General features: G+C 47.6%; 1 protein-coding gene across 1 annotated transcript; it reads left to right on the plus strand.

Annotated features, from left to right (window-relative positions):
• The first annotated feature begins 361 nt into the window (after positions 1-361).
• Positions 362-20,123, plus strand: LOC145406330 (sodium-coupled monocarboxylate transporter 1-like). The gene is made up of 11 exons (XM_080277492.1): positions 362-590; positions 1,295-1,428; positions 2,013-2,201; positions 3,603-3,754; positions 4,688-4,828; positions 5,831-6,049; positions 7,981-8,099; positions 8,612-8,766; positions 10,184-10,447; positions 17,118-17,211; positions 19,942-20,123. The coding sequence occupies exons 1-11, from the start codon at positions 362-364 to the stop codon at positions 20,121-20,123; spliced, it is 1,878 nt and encodes a 625-aa protein (XP_080133618.1).
• The last annotated feature ends 31 nt before the right edge of the window (positions 20,124-20,154 follow it).

The following is a 20,154-nucleotide window of genomic DNA, read 5'->3' on the forward strand; positions in this document are numbered from 1 at the left end:
GATGAATAAAAGGAAGAGAGTTGGTGATAGGACAGAGCCCTGAGGAACACCACTGTTTATAGATCTAGGAGAAGAACGATGGCCGTCTACAACAGCGGCTTTAGAACGACCAGAAAGGAAGCTAGCGATGAAGGCACAGATAGAAGGATAGAAACCGTAGGAGGGCAGTTTGGAAATTAAAGATTTATGCCAGACTCGATCGTAAGCCATTGAGATGTCAAGTGCAATGGCAAAGCTTTTAAAGTCCCGAAAGGAGGATGGCCAGGAGTTTGAAATAACGTACAAAAGATTACTAACCGTCCATATTCAAAAATAATACCGTTTTTCTTGCCAGCAGCGTCGGTGGTGGAGCAAAGCAGCGATGGCGTCTGGAGCAGATGAAAGTCACGCCTCTGAGCACTTCACCGCCGTGGATTATGCCCTGTTTAGCCTCATGCTGGCGGTGTCCGTGGGCATCGGGGTGTGGACTGCCTACAGGAGCCGCGGCAGGGAGTCCACGCAGGAGTACTTGCTGGGGAGTGGCGCCATGACACCCTTCCCTGTGGCACTGTCCCTCCTTGGCGGCATCATCTCAGCTATATCCATACTAGGTTAGTCTCTCTGTCTGTCTGTGTCTGTGTCTCTGTCTGTCTCTCTCTCCTTGGTGGCATCAACACTGCTATATCTATACTAGGTTAGTCTGTCTGTCTGTCTCTGTCTGTCTGTCTGTCTGTCTGTCTGTCTCTCTCTCTCTCTCTCTCTCTCTCTCTCTCTCTCTCTCTCTCTCTCTTTATCATCTCAGCTATATCCATTCTAGGTTAGTCTCTCTCTCTCTCTCTCTACCTACCTACCTACCTTCTTACCTACCTACCTAAGTGCATCAACAGGCCCCACACCATACTAATTCTCTCTCTCTCTCTCTCTCTCTCTCTCTCTGCCTACCTACTTACCTACCTACCTAAGTGCATGAAGAGGCACCACACCACACTGCTCTCTCTCTCTCTCTCTCTCTCTCTCTCATCATTCAACAACACGACTGATGCAACAAACTCCTATACATTCTCCCAAACACATGTCTTTCAGCGATTTAACATGACAATCCACCAAGTCAAAGCAGAATGTTAATGGCAAAAAAAATGAAGCAATGGACATCTCTCCTTGTCAGTCTCTAATTCTCCATCCTCTCCACTTCATCCCTCCACCTCATCCTTGGTCTCCCCCTCCTCCTCACTCACATACACTCTCCTAGTCAGTCTCCCATTCTCTCAAAGTCTTTCCCTTAACACATTTCAACCTCATCCTTATTCTACTTCAGGGAATCCCACTGAAGTGTACTTACATGGGTCTCAGCTGGGGGTGACACTGCTGGGCGTGATTCTGGGCAGCATCGTCACCCACCAGCTCACTCTTCCCCTTTTCTACGACCTCCGTCTTGTGTCCATTAGCCAGGTAAGTGTTTGGGCTTCGCTCTTGTCACTCTATCTATCTATCTATCTATTGCCAGACGCCTTAATCCCTTATACGGGGTGGCCACAAACAAATCGCCTCCACGTCACCCTGTCCCCCGCCATTTCACTGCCCTGCTCCCAGTTCACACACCCCTCTCTCCTATACCTCTCCACTCCATCCCTCCATCTCATCCTTGGCCTTCCCCTCCCTCTCTCCCCCTCTAACTGGGTCTAATATGCCATAGGCCTACTCTTTTCTGCTACTACTACTACTACTACTACTACTAATAATAATAACAATAATAATATCACCACCTCTACCACCACCACCCTACCACCACCACCACCACTACTACTACTACTACTACTGCTACTACTAGTAATAATAATAATAATAATAATAATAATATCACCACCTCTACCACCACCACCACCATCACTACTACTACTACTACTACTGCTACTACTACTACTACTACTAATAACAACAACAAAACAACAACAGCAACAACAACAATAATAATAATAATAATAGTAATAAAACACCTCACTCCACTTTATAAAGGCCATGTCTTTACGTCACAGTACCTTGAGCTGCGGTTCAGGTCGCGGGCTGTGCGTCTGCTGGGCACCATGTGTCAGCTCATAGTGATGTTCATCTATATGGGCGTGTGCCTCTACGCGCCCTCCCTCGCCCTCTCCACCGTCACCGGCCTCTCTGTTCTCGGCTCCATCGTGCTTATGGGCCTCGTGTGCACCTTCTACATCTCTGTGGTGAGTGGCAAGGCGGGGATCAGCGAGACAGCCACAGTGTACGGCCAGACTTGCTCGAAATATGTGATCGGCGAGATGAAACGAAGCAGCGGGTTAGGCACGGCTATGGAGGGGCAGGATAAGTGGATACAGCATCAAGGAGGGCTGAGGTGGGGGATACGGCGACCATCTCGGCGGCTGTATCCGAGGCAGACATTCTTCTTATGATTCTGCCTCTTAGAGCAGAGCGAAGGGCTGCTGTGGCGGGGCAGTCGAACAAATAATGATGTAGCGGCCACTCCTCGAGTTGGTGGCAGTGGGGGCAGGGTTCAGGATTCCTCCCTGTTAATTGAGAAGCAGGGGTAGCCCATCCTCAGGCGACGTAGAAGCACGATGAGCGAGTTGGGTGTGCGAGGTGGGGCGGAGAGGGACTCATAGTTGGCAGCTGTTGCATACCAGGTTGCGGAGCGTGAGTCCTCTGCAACTCGCTCCTCGATCGACTGAGCCTGGAGATGCTGGCCCCTGCTTTCCTCTTAATGCGAGAGGCGAGTCATGAGGGGGAAAGTGATGTCAGGTGGGGTGGTTGCTGAGCGAGGACCCTGAGCCTTAGGTCTTCCCGTCGATCACGTGTCTGGAGCAAGTGTGGCTGGACCGTTAGAGGAGTTGACGGAAATTCAAATCAAATCAGGTTCATCTTAAGTTTGGTCCTTTGCGTTCACTTAAACTTGGTACATTGTGGATTATGCCAATTTGATTCACTCAGGTTTATCAGTGCCTCCTTAGATCCAGCTTCCTTAACCAACGGGGCTGTGTGGTTGCAGGGTGTGAAGGCCGTGGACAGTAAGATGTAATAAGCAACATTAATCGCTTAGGAAAAGGCGTTAGGGAGCTTCCTTAACCAACGGGGCTGTGAGGTCGTGGACAGTAAGATGTATTAAGCAAAAGAAATCGCTTAGGAAAAGGTCTTAGGGAGCTTCCTTAACCGACGGGGCTGTGTGGTTGCAGGGTGTGAAGGTTGTGTACAGTAAGATGTAATATGCAAACTAAATCGTTTAGGAAAAGGCGTTAGGGAGCTTCCTTAACCGACGGGGCTGTGGTTGTAAGTGTTAGATGTAATAAGCAAAATAAATCGCTTAGGAAAAGGCGTGGGGGGGCTTCCTTAACCGACGGGGCTGTGGTTGCAAATGTTAGATGTAATAAGCAAAATAAATCGCTTAGGAAATGGCGTTAGGGAGCTTCCTTAACGAACGGAGCTGTGTGGTTTGCAGGGTGGTGTCAAGGTTAATCAAAATAAATCGCATAGGAAAAGGTGTTATGGAGCTTAACCGACAGAGCTGTGTGGTGTCAAGGTTAAGCAAAATAAATCGCATAGGAAAAGGTGTTCGGGAGCTTCCTTAACGAACGGAGCTGTGTGGTTTGCAGGGCGGTGTGAAGGCGGTGGTGTATACTGACGTGATGCAGACGCTGCTCATGTTCGGCGGGGTGCTGCTCGTGGTCATCATCTGCTGCCAGGAAATCGGTCTGGGCAGGGTCTGGACCATCGCTGACCAGGGCGCCAGGATAGAGTTCTTCAAGTGAGTCACCAGTAGTTTAAATTTCAAATGACCGAAAGTGCCAGAATGAGCAGTGGGAGTACCGTTTGAATCGTGTGAAAATGAGTATGTTTGAATTTTAACCGTGATGCACAACTCTCTCTCTCTCTCTCTCACTTCCTGTGTGCGTGTGTGTGTGTGTGTGACGGAAAGTGTCAGAATGAGCAGTGGGAGTACCGTTTGATTCGTGTGAAAATGAGTATGTTTGAATTTTAACCGTGAAGCACAACTCTCTCTCTCTCTTCCTGTGTGCGTGCGTGTGCGTGTGTGTGTGTGTGACGGAAAGTGCCAGAATGTGCAGTGGGAGTACCGTTTGAGTCATGTAAAAATGAATGAGTTTGAATTTTAAACGTGAAGCACTGAATTTAATCTCTCTCTCTGTCTGCCTCTCTGTCTCTCTTCCTGTGTCTGTCTCTGTCTCTGTCTGTCTGTCTGTCTCTCTTCCTGCGCGTGTGTGTGTGTGTGTGTGTGTTGAGAAGAGATACTATGGCGTGCATTTACTTTCACTAAATCTACTGTCATTTTGCGCACATATAAAACCCATTTATTCGAGTCAGCTTCATAAAATATCAACGACACAGAATTAAATAAAAATAACCACACAGTAGTCATTTTAAGAGCCAATATTAGAGTTAGGTTTATAATATTCAACGACACTGGAGTTATAAGGAGAAAAAATATATATATGACTGTACAGTAAAAGGCCGAGGATGAGATGGAGGGATGGAGTGGAGCGGTATATGAGAGAGGGGGGTGTGAGCTGGGAGCAGGGCTGTGAAATGGCGGGGGACAGGGCGACATGGAGGTGATTTATTTGTGGCCACCCCTTATGGGATTCAGGCGACTGGCAATAGATAGATAGATAGATAGATAGACAGTAACAGGACGCACTACAGCCTCCCGTTTCTGCCCCAGCATGAACACAAGCCCCTTCGTGCGTCACACCTTCTGGTCCACCACGGTCCTTGGATTCTACTTCACCTTGGAGGTCATCGGCATCAACCAGCCCAGCTACCAGAGATTTGCGTCAATCGGCAACCTCGCTACGGCTCAAAGGTTAGATGCCCTTGTTTATATCTCTGTCTATCCATCTATCTATCTACCTACCTATCTATCTGTCTATTTATTGCCAGACGCCTTAATCCCGTAAGGGGTGGCCACAAACAACTCACCTCCATGTCGCCCTGTCCCCCGCCATTTCATTGCCCTGCTCCCAGCTCACACGCGCCTTTCTCATATACCTCTCCACTCCATCCCTCCATCTCATCCTTGGCTTCCCTCTCCCTCTCTACCCCTCCACCTCACTCACATACACTCTCCTTGTCAGTCTCTCACTCTCCATCCTCTATACATGACCAAACCACCTTCATGTGTTTCTTCTAACGCTTCCTACCACATCCACATCCACACCACAAAGCTCCTTCACTTCCTCATTTGTCAGTCTGTCTCTCCAAGTAACTCCACACACACATACACTCTCTTCGTCAGTCTCTCACTCTCCATCCTCATCACATGGCCAAACCACCTCAGTGTGTTTCTCCTAACGCTTCCTATCACATCCACACCACACCACAACGCTCCTTCACTTCCTCATTTGCCTGTCTGTCTCTCCATGTAACTCCACACACATACACTCTCCTCGTCAGTCTCTCACTCTCCATCCTCTCCACATGGCCAAACCACCTCAGTGTGTTTCTCCTAACGCTTCCTATCACATCCACATCCACACCACAACGCTCCTTCACTTCCTCATTTGTCAGTCTGTCTCTCAATGTAACTCCATATGCTCCTCTCAAATAACTAGTGTTTAATATATATGGGCCTCGTAAGCCTCTTGTTTTTACTAGAAATTGGGAATCTCTTTTGCCGTGGGTGTGTGGCTGGTGTGGGTGTTTTACTCCTGTTAGTACCATCTGATGCTTGTTACGTGTTTTTCCCAAAGGCTAGTCATTTCTTTGGCTCTGTGTGTGTGTGTGTGTGTGTGTGTGTGTGTGTGTGTGTGTGTGTGTGTGTGTGTGTGTGTGTGTGTGTGTGTTAATTTACATGTCTTTCCCACAGGCTGGTCATCTCTTTCGCCGTGGGGGTGTGGCTCCTGTGGGGTCTGTTCTACTTCTCCGGCCTGGTTGCCTATGCCGCCTTCAGAGACTGCGATCCCTTGGCCTCAGGCAGGATACAGAAGCCCGACCAGGTCATCCCTTACCTGGTCATGCAGAAGCTGGGTCACCTCACTGGCGTTCCCGGGGTCTTTGTGGCGGCCGTCTATGGAGGCGTCCTTAGGTGGGTGATGTAGTGGGCCTTCCTTGTCTTATCAGCAGCTATCATCATCTCTCTTATCATCACTCTCACATCCATCATCACTCATTCATAATCACTCTCACATGCATCATCACTCACACATCCTTTATCATCACTCACATCTTTTATCATCACTCTCACACCCATCATCACCATCCTTTATCATCACTCTCACACCCATCATCACCATCCTTTATCATCACTCTCACACCCATCATCACCATCCTTTATCATCACTCTCACACCCATCATCACCATCCTTTATCATCACTCTCACACCCATCATCACCATCCTTTATCATCACTCTCACACCCATCATCACCATCCTTTATCATCACTCTCACACCCATCATCACCATCCTTTATCATCACTCTCACACCCATCATCACCATCCTTTATCATCACTCTCACACCCATCATCACCATCCTTTATCATCACTCTCACACCCATCATCACCATCCTTTATCATCACTCTCACACCCATCATCACCATCCTTTATCATCACTCTCACACCCATCATCACTCTCACACCCATCATCACCATCCTTTATCATCACTCTCACATCCATCATCACTCACACCCTTCCTCATCACACTCACATCGTTTATCATCACCCACATCCATCATCACTATCCATCCCTCTCACATCCTGTATCGTCACTCTTGCATCACTCAATCCTGCATCATCCTTGAACATGCTTGGGGTTTATATTGGAAAGATCATATTGTATCTCTAGTTTGAACTGCCGTATCTCATTCCCCCATCATCTACTGTCCATGTACTTTCCTATCTATCTATTTATCTATTGCCAGATGCCTTAATTTCGTATGGGGTGGCCACAAACAAATCGCCTCCATGTCACCCTGTCCCCCGCCATTTCACTGCCCAGCTCCCAACTCACACCTCCTCTCTCATATACCTCTCCACTCCATCCCTCCATCTCATCTTCGGCCTCCCCCTCCCTCTCCCCCCCTCCACCTCACTCACATACACTCTCCTCGTCAGTCTCTCACTCTCCATCCTCTCCACATGGCCAAACCACCTCAGTGTGTTTCTCCTAACGCCTCCTATCACATCCACACCACCCAAAAATATAAGTGTTCCATGTCGTCACACCAGAGGCAGTCTACAGTTCATGGAGGAAACAGCTCCAATGTGCTTCTGTTTTCAGGTGCATCAGTTCTTATCCTATTGATCCAACGATATATTAGTCCATTTCTCAATATATCACTTACTTTTTTTGTTTTTTGTTTTTAATATTCTATCTATCTATTGCCAGACGCCATAATCCCGTAAGGGGTGGCCGTTTGACTTTGAGTTACTTGTTTTACGGGGAGGGGCACTAACCCTCCACCAACCCACTTGTTGACACGTAGGCAGCACGTATGGTTTGGTTATATGGTTACCACCCAGCTTTGTAAATGATTTCTTGGCTTACAGGACTATCGTCATTTTCTTCTATCCACATGACAATACTGAGCCTACTACTCCTTTCTGAAGTTCTCTTGCAGCCATTTTGTTCCAGTTCCCTCTCCCTATCACAGCTTTCACAGCACACATCAGCCTTCCTCTGCAAGTGACTATTCTCCACATTTCAAACTTTAGCATTTACTTACACTAGTCATGCAAGAAAAAATAAATATATATAATAAATTTCTTGATAAAGTTGTCATCTATGTATGTATCAAACAACACACGGGGGCAGGGTGGCACAGTGGTAAAGTGTTGGACTCGGGACCGGGGGGTCATGAGTTCGAGCCACGCCTGGTAGCTGCCATGCCGAGAGATGTAACACCCTCCTGTCACCTAGCGGGGCTATATGATCTAATAAGGTCCAGCTCGAGGGATAATTTCCTTTTCAAACACCACATTCATACTTACCAAACACTGTCCCACTCTCCACACAGTTCGCTGTCCAGTAACGGCAACTCTATGGCCTGCCTGCTGTGGGAGGATTTTCTGAAGGACATTCCATACTTCAGCAGGATGTCCGATGCCGCAGCCACCAGGGTCCTCAAGCTGATATGTAAGGCTTTCTTCTCATGTCATCAGCAATAGTTCAGCAGTTTTGTGGGATCCATAAACTTTAAAATTCATTCCTCCTGTTATCAATACACTCTCAGCACTGCATGTTGTCCACGGCGCTGATAATTTTATACAAAGGAACCGGAGTATAACATCAGCATAGCGTACTGCCAAACATTTTCCTTACATCCTGGTAGACATTATGTTATCCATCTAATATCCAATCCTACGTTGCCCCAAGAGGAACGTAGAAGCCCGGGGCTAGGCAAGTTGGTCCTGACATGCAAGATGAGAGTGACCAGCCTCACTCATCCCTGAGTGGCATTAAGTGAGCAATAAACCCCAACCATTCCTTGGATATAAACCTGCACCGGCTCAGTCCGATTGGAGCGCCGTAATTACCCACTAATTTTGTAACACTTGTAGTAGTAGTAGTAGTAGTAGTTGTTCCCTAGGCAGTCTGGCCGAACAGCCCCGAGTCCCTAGGTTACTGATGGTGTGTGTTTGCGGCAGCTGTGGTGATGGGCGTGTCTGGCATCTGTGTGGGGGTGCTGGCGGGCAACCTCGGCAACATCTTCCACGTCATCGCCAGCATCTCAGGAGCCGTCATGGGGCCGATGCTGGGTATCTTCCTGGCTGGTATGAGTACACCCTGGGTAAACACAAAGGTGGGCAAGGGTTCGCACTCTCCAGTCTTATTATTCATCGTCTAAATCCTACGTTATCCTGTAAGGGGTGGCCATAAACAAATCGCCTCCATGTCGCCCTGTCCCCGGCCATTTCATTGCTCTGATCTCAGCTTACACCCCCCCCCTATCTCATATACCTCTCCACTCCATCCCTCTATATCCTACGTTATCCCGTAAGGGGTGGCCACAAACAAAACGCCTCCAAGTCGCCGTCACCCACCATTTGACTGCCCTCCCCCCCCTCCCTCATATACCTCTCCACTCCATCCCTCCACCTCATCCTCGGTCTACCCCTCCCTCTCCCTCCCTCCACTTCACCTACATACACCCTCTTAGTCAGTCTTTCATTCTCCATTTTCTCCACATGTCCAAACCACCTCAGTGTATTTCTCCTAATCTTCTCAGCCACATCCACATCCACCCCACAACATTCCTTCACTTCTTCATTCCACCTTATCCTCAGTCCCCCCCTCCCTCCACTTCACCTACATACACCCTCCTAGTCAGTCTCTCATTCTCCATTCTCTCCACATGTCCACAGCCTTACACTCTCCATATATCCCTTATTACTTCATCATCCAGTCCTACGTTGTCTCATGAGGAGCGTGTTAGTCAGAAAGGATGAGATGGAGGGATGGAGTGGAAAGGTATATGAGAGAGGGGGTGTGTGAGCTGGGAGCAGGGCAGTGATATGGCGGGGGACAGGGCGACATGGAGGCGATTTGTTTGTGGCCACCCCTTACGGGATTAAAGCGTAATAGTAAAAAAGGATGAGATGGAGTGGAGAGGTATATGAGAGAGAGGGGTGTGAGCTGGGAGCAGGGCAGTGAAATGGCGGGGGACAGGGCGACATGGAGGCGATTTGTTTGTGGCCACCCCTTACGGGATTAAGGCGTAATAGTCAAAAAGGATGAGATGGAGTGGAGAGGTATATGAGAGAGAGGGGTGTGAGCTGGGAGCAGGGCAGTGAAATGGCGGGGGACAGGGCGACATGGAGGCGATTTGTTTGTGGCCACTCGTTACAGGATTAAGGCATCTGGCAGTAGATAGATAGATAGACAGTCTGCTGGGAATCTATCTATCTATTGCTAGACCTTAATCCCATATGGGGTGGTCATAAACAAATCACCTCCACGTCGCCCTGTCCCCCGTCATTTCACTGCCCTGCTCCCAGGTCACACCCCGCTCTCTCACATACCTCTCCACTCTTTCCATCTCATCCTTGAGCTCCCCTTTCCTCTTCCCCCCTCCACCTCACTCACATACACTCTCCTCATCAGTCTCTCACTCTCCATCCTCTCCACATGGCCAAACATTGTAACACACGCCAGTAACTACATCAACACATATCCACACAAACCCACACAGATTCACCAGACCCAACCACAATCAACAGGGAGCAGTGTCGGGCTTCCTGGTGGCCCTCTGCTACAACGTGTGGGTGGTGGTGGGCAAGTTCCTGCGGGGGGGAGGACACCCTGCCCACCTCCCCCTCTCTGTTGGCGGCTGCCATGAGAACCTCCTCCAGCCTGTCAACGCCTCCACCATCGCCTTCGTCAGCAACATCACCACCGCCACACTCAGCACCAACCTCACCACTGACCTGACTGCAGACTTCACCACCATGGCACCTGATGCTACCAGGTTAACAAACAGTGTCGCCAAACAGGAAACTTTCTCTTTAACTACAAGTATTTCGTTTTGGTAACATCATTCAAATAATTTCCCGTACACCAGGAAACCATTTACTACGCTGGGTGGTAACCATATAACCAAATCATGGAGCCTGGTGGTTTAGTGGGTAATTAAGGCGCTCCAATCGGATTGAGCCGGTGAAGGTTTATATCCAAGGGATGGTTGGGGTTTACTGTTGACACAATGCCACTCAGGGATGAGTGAGGCTGGTCACTCTCATCTTAAATGTCAGGACCAACTTGCCTAGCCCTGGGCTCCTACGCTCCTCATGGGGCAACATAGGATTGGATGATGGATGGAGGGATGCAACATCATTCAACAAGAGAACTACTCATGAAATTCCTTTTTGACAATAAGTAGAGCACGAGAAGATGTTACGCTCTCTTGCTGTACCTCTTAGTTGTCTGGAGCTTCATCATCATCATCATCATCATCATCATCATCATCATCCCAACATTTTTTTTCCCAACCAAGGATGTGGTGGGACAGGGTCAGAGGGCAAGAAAGAAAAATGGCAGGAGGAGGACTAATCAAGAGAATGCCTAGTTAAATGAGCCACATACTCATTCACTCACCATTCAAGCTCCTGGAATCCTGACTCCACATCACAGACATAACTTTCCACACTTATGTCTATTTATCTATCTATCTATACCCCGACGCCCTAATCCCGCAAAGGGTGGCCGCAGACAAAACGCCTCGAAGTCGTACTGTCACCCACAATTTGACTGCCCTCCCCCCAACTCACTTCCCCCTCCCTCATATGCCTCTCAACTCCATCCCTCCACCTCATCCTCAGTCTTTCGTACTTCACCTTACTTACCAGCAAGAACCACTCTCCTGACTGTCACATCACATCGTAAAAAGAGGTGCCAAACTGAGTCATACGTTAATACAAGATTCTTTCATGCAGCTCAATCCCCTGTCAAGTTCCTAGCCTTGTCAACCTCCATGCCTCACTTCCTCACACACTCCTTCGCCATAACATCCACCTTCTTCGTCTTCCACACCTCCAACCTTCACCCTGAAAGAGATATACCCTTTTCACTATACTGTTTACATCCATCCTCTCCCCTGTCAGCTTCCTAGCCTTGTCAACCTCCATACTTCACTTCCTCACACACCCCTTCACCATAACATCCACCTTCTTCGTCTTCCACACCTCCTCCAACCTTCATGTTGAAACAGATTTATCCTTTTCACTACACTATTTGCCCCCTGGGGGTAGGGGGGTTTTCAAGAATACTCCCCCAGTATCCCTGCTTGTCGTAAAAGGCGACTAAAAGGGTTGGCGGAGGGTTAGTGCCCCTTCCCGGAAAACAACTAACTAAAAAAACAAACAAGAAGCCTCGGACAAGGACTGACCAAACGATGACGACCCAGGACCGGACAAAGGACTTGGTAATGAGTACATGGAATGTAAGAGGAGCGAATGATGAGGTGAAAGAGAGAGAGAGATTGTCCAGGTGCTTGAGGGTGCGAAAGTGGATGTATGTGGAATAACTGAAACAAAATGGAGAGGAGAAAGTGTGAGAGAATGGGAGTATGGATGGGGTATATGTGCAGGAGTAGGTGAGAATGAGAGGGCAAAGGAAGGAGTATGTATAGTTGTGAGTAAAAGATGGAAGAGGAGCATAAGACAGTATGGATCAGTTGGGTCAAGGATTGTGTGGGTAAAGTTGAAAGTTGGAATACAAATGTGGGCGATTGTATGTGTGTATGCGCCAACGCAAGATCGTGCTAGAAGAGTGAGAGAAGAGTTCTGGACAAATGTAGAAGTGTGCATGGAAAAGTTTGGAAGGAATGAGAGAGTGTTTTTGATTGGTGATATGAATGGTAAAGTTGGGAATGTGAAGGTGGATGGAATAGTTGGTGAGTGGGGTGTGCCTGCTGAGATAGATGAGAATGGGAGTGCGTTAGTGGACATTTGTGCTGGGAGGGGGTTGGTGATAGCCAATACCCTCTTCAGGCATAAAATGATCCACAGGTATACATGGCGAGTGATGAGAAGGGTGGGTGGTGAACTGAATGAAAGGAAGGCAATGATTGATTATGTGTGTGTGGATGAAAGGATGCGAAGATGTGTAAAGGATGCAAGAGTTTATAGAGGTTGGGGGAGTGGACTTTCTGACCACTACTTGGTGGTGGCCAGAATTAGAATGCAAGTAAGATGGAGGAATAGAAGAAGGGAAAGACGAGAGGAAGGAGTAGTTGCAAGGAGAGTGGAAAGGTTACAAGAGGATGAGAAAAAGGCAGAGTATAAGAGAGAAGTGGAGGAAGGATTGGGAAAATATGAATTGGAGCAGATGGGAGACGTGGAAGGTGTGTGTAAGATATTTACAGAAGAAATATGTGCAGCATGTGATGTGGTGTGTGGAAGGAAGAGAAGACGGAGGGGGGTGCAAGGATCAGCGTGGTGGACTGAAGAGGTGAGACAGGCTGTGGCACAAAAGAAGAAAGCATACAATGAATGGATGAGAAATAGGGGTGTGGAAGAAGTTGAGAGGCGGAAGAGAGAGTTATATGTGGAAAGAAAGAGAGAGGTGAAAAGATTAGTAAGAGAGAGTAAGAAGAGAGTGGATGAGGAATTTGGAAGGAATTTGAGTGTAAAGTGGAGGGACTGTAAGAAAATGTTCTGGAGAGAAGTGAAAAGAGTAAGACAGGGTGGAAGTGAAGTTAGCAGGGGAGTGAAAGATAAAAATGGTAGATTACTAGTGGAGAAGGGAGAAAAAGTGAACAGATGGAGAGAACACTTTAAGGAATTGTTGAACGTAGAGGATGGAAGTAATGCGAGTATAAGTGGCTGGGGAATGGCTGGGAGGAGGAGGGAGGTGAGAAGACAGGAAGAAATCAGTAGGATAGAAGTTGTGGAAGCAATGAAGAAAGTTAAATCAGGGAAAGCCCCAGGAATTGATGGAGTGTGTGGTGAAATGCTGAAGCATGGGGGAGAGATAGTAGAGAATGGATGTGGAAGATGTGCAGATTGGCCTGGGAGGAAGGTAGAGTCCCGGAGGATTGGAAGTCAGGTATAATTATTCCCTTGTACAAAGGAAAAGGGGAAAAAGAAGTGTGTGGTAATCATAGGGGTATTTGTCTTCTTAGTATAATAGGAAAAGTGTATGGTAGGATACTTATAGACAGAGTTAGAGAAAGAACAGAGAAATTAGTTGGAGAAGAACAGGAGGCTTTAGGAAGGGAAGAGGTTGTGTAGATCAGATATTCATTCTTAGATCTTTAGTGGAAAAGTTTCTAGAGAAGGGAAAGAAGTTGTATGCGGCTTTCATGGATTTGGAGAAAGCATATGACAGGGTGGATAGACAAGGATTGTGGAAAGTGTTAAGAATATATGGAGTAGATGGGAAGTTGTTGAATGCTGTGAAGAGTATGTACGATGGTGCGAAGGCTGCAGTGCGTGTGGATGGTGAACTAAGTGAATTTTTCTCTTTGAAAGTTGGTTTGAAACAGGGATGTGTCATGTCTCCATGGTTGTTCAATCTGTACATGGATGGGGTAATAAAAGAGGTACAAGGAAGGGTAGTGGATGTTGGAGTGGCCCTGGTGAGAGAGGATAGTGTTTGGAAACTCCCTGTACTGCTGTTTGCAGATGATACTGTGTTGTTGAATGAAGACGAAGGGGAGCTGCAAGGCTTGGTGGATGAGATTGGGAGAGTGTGTAACAAACGGAATCTAAAGGTGAATGTAGGGAAGAGTAAAGTGATGGTCTTTGAGAGAGGTGAGGTTAGTGAATGTACAGCGAGGTTGGATGGTGAGGAATTGGAAAATGTGAGTACGTTTAAGTACTTGGGTAGTGTGATGAGTAAGGATGGAGGTTTGGAGGGTGAAGTGCTTGAAAGGGTACAGCAGGGAAGAAAGGTTGCTGGTTCTTTGAAAGCAGTGATAAGAAACAGGGAAGTGAGCATGGAAGTGAAAAAGTTACAACATGACAGTATTGTGATACCAACTCTAACGTACGGAAGTGAAGCTTGGACATTGTTGGAAGGACACAAGTCAAGAGTGAGAGCAGTGGAAATGAGTTATTTAAGAGGAGCCTGTGGAGTCACGTGGAAAGACAGGCTGACGAATGAAGATATAAAGGAGCGTTGTGGTGTGGATGTGGATGTGATAGGAAGCGTTATGAAAAACACACTGAGGTTGTTTGGCCATGTGGAGAGGATGGAGGGTGAAAGACTGACGAAGAGAGTGTATGTGAGTGAGGTGGAGGGGGGAAGAGGGAGGGGGAGGCCGAGGATGAGATGGAGGGATGGGGGGGAGCGGTATATGAGAGAGGGGGTGTGAGTTGGGAGCAGGGCAGTGAAATGGCGGGGGACAGGGCGACTTGGAGGCGATTTGTTTGTGGCCACCCCAAACGGGATTGAGGCGTCTGGCAATAGATAGATAGACTACACTATTTACATCTATCTATCTATCTATTGCCAGACGCCTTAATCTCGTAAGGGGTGGCCACAAACAAATCGCCTCCATGTCGCCCTGTCCCCCGCCATTTCATTGCCCTGCTCCCAGCTCACACACACACCCCTCTCTCATACACCTCTCCACTCCATCCCTCCATCTCATCCTTGGCCTCCCCCTCTCTCTTCCCCCCCTCCACCTCACTCACATACACTCTCCTCGTCAGTCCATCCTCTACCATATCATCTAAAGCCACTCTCTACACTCCATACCATTCCTCATTCCACATCCCTCATGACTCGCACTATTTCTCATCCTATCCACACTCCACACTCATTCCCCAAAACCTTCATTTCTACAGTACTGACTCCAGGCTTTTCATTCCACACCAATCTTGCACTCAATGTTACTGTGGCACTCAAACTCCCTCATTTGGTCCTTTAGCATAGCCTCCATAATCATTCCTGTTTCACATCAGCACCTGGCTTGGTCATGTGGAGAGGATGGTGAGCGTGAGACTGACGAGGAGAGTGTATGTGTGTGTGGAGTTACGTGCAGAGACAGACTGACAAATGAGGAAGTGAAGGAGCGTTGTGGTGTGGATGTGGATGTGATAGAAAGCGTTAGGAGAAACACACTGAGGTGGTTTGGCTATGTGGAGAGGATGGAGAGTGAGAGACTGATGAGGAGAGTGTATATGAGTGAGGTGGAGGGGGGGAGAGGCATTCCCCATCACATCACACTGTACATCACCTTCCCCCTCAGCAACCATCACTCTGCCCTCATTCACACATGCCTCCAGATCACGATGTTTACATTCACAAAACTCCGCACATCCACCCTCCATGACTCATTCTGTCCTAAACCCTCTCTCAATAGCCTGACTTTTTTTTTTTCAGTAATACACCCGTCCATACACAATATATGGTATGTGTATTGAAGAGCCCTGAGTACATTACATATACTTATCTCATTCTGTCTCTCTCTCTCTCTCTCTCGCCTTAATCCCATACGGGGTGGCCACAAGAAATCGCCTCCATGTCGCCCTGTCCCTCGCCATTTCACTGCCCTGCTCCCAGCTCACACCCCTCTCTCCCATATACCTCTCCACTCCATCCCTCCATCTCATCCTTGGCCTCTCCCTCCCTCTCTCCCCCTCCACCTCACTCACATACACTCTCCTCATCAGTCTCTCACTCTCCATCCTCTCCACATGGCCAAACCACCTCAGTGTGTTTCTCCTAACGCTTCCTATCACATCCACATCCACACCACAACGCTCCTTCACTTCCTCATTTGTCAGTCAGTCTCTCCACGTAACTCCACATACACATACACTCTCCTCGTCAGTCTCTCACTCTCCATCCTCTCCACATGGCCAAACCACCTCAGTGTGTTTCTCCTAACGCTTCCTATCACATCCACACCACAACGCTCCTTCACACTTTAACACAGATATCAAACCACTCACTTATGACACCCCTACACAAGCTTGACTGCCAATATAAAAACTCTTAACAGTAATCAGTGGCTTTCTGTCCATACCATACGCACACCAAACCTTCCCTATACCCCACTGATTACCTTGGCATATGCTTTTCCCAAATCCTCAGGGAAAAGGGACTGATTAGGGAGGCTGCCAGAGATTGAGCAGTGTGGAGAGCTGCTATTAGATGACCAAATTTAACGCAGGCAGGCATGTTGCAGCCTTTATAAACAATGGCGGGGGACAGGGCGACGTGGAGGCGATTTGTTTGTGGCCACCTTGTACGGGATTGAGGCGTCTGGCAATAGATAGATAGATAGTTCTTTTCAGATGCAGTTCACATTCTTCCATTACATTTGAGCTGGGAGCAGGGCAGTGAAATGGCGAGGGACAGGGCGACGTGGTGGCGATTTGTTTGTGGCCACCCCGTATGGGATGAAGGCGTCTGGCAATAGATAGACAGAAATCCCCAACCACTAGTTAAGCCATCCTGTTCATCACTCAGTGTGTTGATATATTGCTTACTTATTCCATGATAATTCTTCCATTTAACTTTCCAACAACAATCAACAGACATATCACAATCATTTTGGCACTCAATTCACTTATTTCTTTTTTTTTCTTTCACACGGGCACAACTACAGCCTTTGGTCTTATTTCCTGGTAATGATTCAGTGAGTTTAATTCTTTACATATGCAAATGTTTGAGGGTGTGTGGTGTGGTGCCGGCAGGGGTGAGGGCAGGACCGTGTATGACGTCTCCTACTGCTACTTCGGCATCACTGGCATCCTCATGACCCTCATCATCAGCAACCTCATATCCTTCTGTACTGGTGAGCTGTCTTGTTGTAATGTCCACTCAGCACTGGTAATAGAATCATGGCACACCAACAGTTAGCTCTGGCAGCATCGACAAACTGGATGGCAGTACACCGACTAGCACCAGTAGTGGCAGACGGTGGTACCTTTTATCAGTGGTTGGGATCAGGCAGTTCCAGGTGGTAGTACATCAACAGTCAGGGCTGGTAGCATTGGTGGGAATGAATGGTAATGCAGCACAGATAGGAATGGCAGTCCTGGTGGGCCGAGTTGCATCAGCAGTACTTCCTGCTCTGTCACCTGCTGTTGTCATGCAGTACCAGTATGTTGTGACAGGTGATTAGAATGGCAAGACCATAATTCTAGGTTTAGGTAATGCAGTTCCACGGGACATTTTAAAATTCTGAACACTGCCCCTCTATACAGACCCAACACCACTTTTTCACAACACATAATTCAACTTTAGAATCTGAAATATAAAATGTACCATAGTTTATCAGATGCACATACTGTCAAAGCAGAGGAATAGTGGCCATGTGCAGTTTGCCACAAGGGTGTGCGAAGTAAGTTCATCTTGTGCAGCATTTGTGGCAAGTGGGTGCATAAAAGATGTAGTGGTATTAGAAGTAGACTTCGAGATAATGCTGCTTTCATGTGTACAGTGTGGTGGGGAGAGCATGTGGAGACTGTCAGGCGTGAAAGGATTGATCTTGCTGGTGAGTCTCTTGAGTGTGTTGAAGTTTTGTTATTTAGGGGACAAGTTATTTACTGGAGGTGGGGCTGCAGCTAACTCCGTGGCTGGGGTAAGGAGTGGTTGGAAGAAGTTCAGGGAGCTGTTGCCTCTCCTGACATTGAGAGCGCTCTCCCTCTGTGCTAAGGGATCATTGTATGCGGCGTGAGTTAGAACTGTAATGCTGTATGGTAGTGAGACCTGGACAGTAAAGGAAGAGGATATTCGTAGGCTCAAATGTACAGAAATGACAATGATTAGGTGGATGTGTAGTCTGCCCTTGAATGTAAGGCCTGGGGGGTTAGGTTTACAACTGAAGAGTTGAGAGGAAGGATGGGACTGGAGTGTATTGGTGCTGTGATGAGGGACAGATTGAGATGTTTGGACATGTGGAGAGGATGAAGGATGACAAATGGATGTGGAAAATGACAGGTGTGAACGTCGAGGGTAGAGTTGCAAGAGGCAGACCGAAAAAGACTTGGGATGAAGGCATGCAGTGTGACCTAAGGGATAAGGGACTGAACAGGGAGGCTGCCAGAGATCGAGCAGCGTGAAGAGCCACCATTAGGTAACAAAGGCAGATGCATGCAAGTATGATGAAGCCATTATAAGTTATACAACATAAAAATAATTCATACAAATGCAATCAACTTTCAAATTTCAATGGTGCATCCCCCCAAAAAGATGCCATACCACCTTAATGAAATCTCAACATGGTTTGGTAGTATGCTGTTATGTTTTATATATGCTTCTGAAGCCCTCAAATTAAATAAGTGTTAAATTCCATGCCAACAACGACTTAAAACATCAGGATATTCCAGTACAGCAACTCTCTGTCAGTTCTTGCATACTTCACAAGACTAATTTCCATACTTGAAAGTTGGTGAAGCCTTCCATGTTTTAACCAGTGATGTAACCAGCAGCAGAGGGAGACAGACTGAAAAGAGCAGCCCTGTTGGATTCACTGGTCTCGTTTTTGAAGACTCCACCACGCTTGCATGTATTGCCCTTGGTCACCTAATGGCGGCTCTCCATGCTGCTCGATCTCTGGCAGCTTCCTTATTTAGTCCCTTAACCCTGAGGTCACACTCAATGACCTCGTCCCAGGTCTTTTTCAGTCTACCTCTTGATAACCCTACCCTCAACATTAACATTTCTCACCTTCTGCACCCAATTATCATCCACCATCCTCTCCACATGCCCACACCATCTCAGTCTACCTCTCCTCATCACAACACCAATACACTCCAGTCCCATCCTACCTCTCAACTCTTCCATCGTAAACCCAGCCACCCCAGGCCTTGCACTCAGGGACGCACTGCACATCCACCTAATCATTGTCATTTCTGTACGTTTGAGCCTGTGAATATCCTCTTCCTTTACTGCCCAGGTCTCACTACCATACAGCATTACACTCCTAACACATGCCGCATACAAAGATCCCTTAGCACGGAGGTAGAGCCCTTCAATGTCAGGAGAGGCAACGGACCCCTGGACTACTTCCAACCACTTCTCATTCTAGCCACAAAGCTGCTCCATTACAAAGCTAAATTTATTACAAGGGCATATTATAATACAGTACTTGTATATATCAACTGTTCATACAAGCTCACCCCACCTCAATCAGACTTAGTTCCATATCATAACAATCTTTTTTTGGTAACCTGTTGGATAATACATACAAATATTAAGCTGATACTACACCAATCTTGGCAATGCTCTGCTTACAGTATTGCAGTATTGTGTAGTATGTCTGTTGATATGGAGGGTGTATGTGAGTGAGGTGGAGGCTGAGGATGAGATGGAGGGATGGAGTGGAGAGGTATATGAGAGAGGGGGGTGTGAGCTGGAAGCAGGGCAGTGAAATGCCAGGGGACAGGGCGACATGGAAGGCGATTTGTTTGTGGCCACCCCTTATGGGATTAAGGCGTCTGGCAATAGACAGATAGACAGATAGCACAGTCTGCCTGTAAAAGCTTAACTGAACTCTAAACTGTTGTTCTGATGCCTCCAGGTCCCCTAAGCCCGATGGCTGTGGATAGGCAGTTGTCGTTCCCCAGCTGCGGGAGGCTCCATCAGTGGCTGTGGAGGACCCGCCGTGGGTCACATCAGGCGGAGTACTATGAGGCGGACCATGTGACCACTATGACCATGTTGCCGCATACCAAGAATCATCACAACGGCAGCAATCCCTAGCTAATGCTGCCTTACCCCCATCACACACAAA

This window comes from Coenobita brevimanus, chromosome 70 (genome assembly GCF_032717465.1).
Source record: "Coenobita brevimanus isolate Jiangsu-jjx chromosome 70, ASM3271746v2, whole genome shotgun sequence".
Classification (NCBI taxonomy): domain Eukaryota; kingdom Metazoa; phylum Arthropoda; class Malacostraca; order Decapoda; family Coenobitidae; genus Coenobita; species Coenobita brevimanus.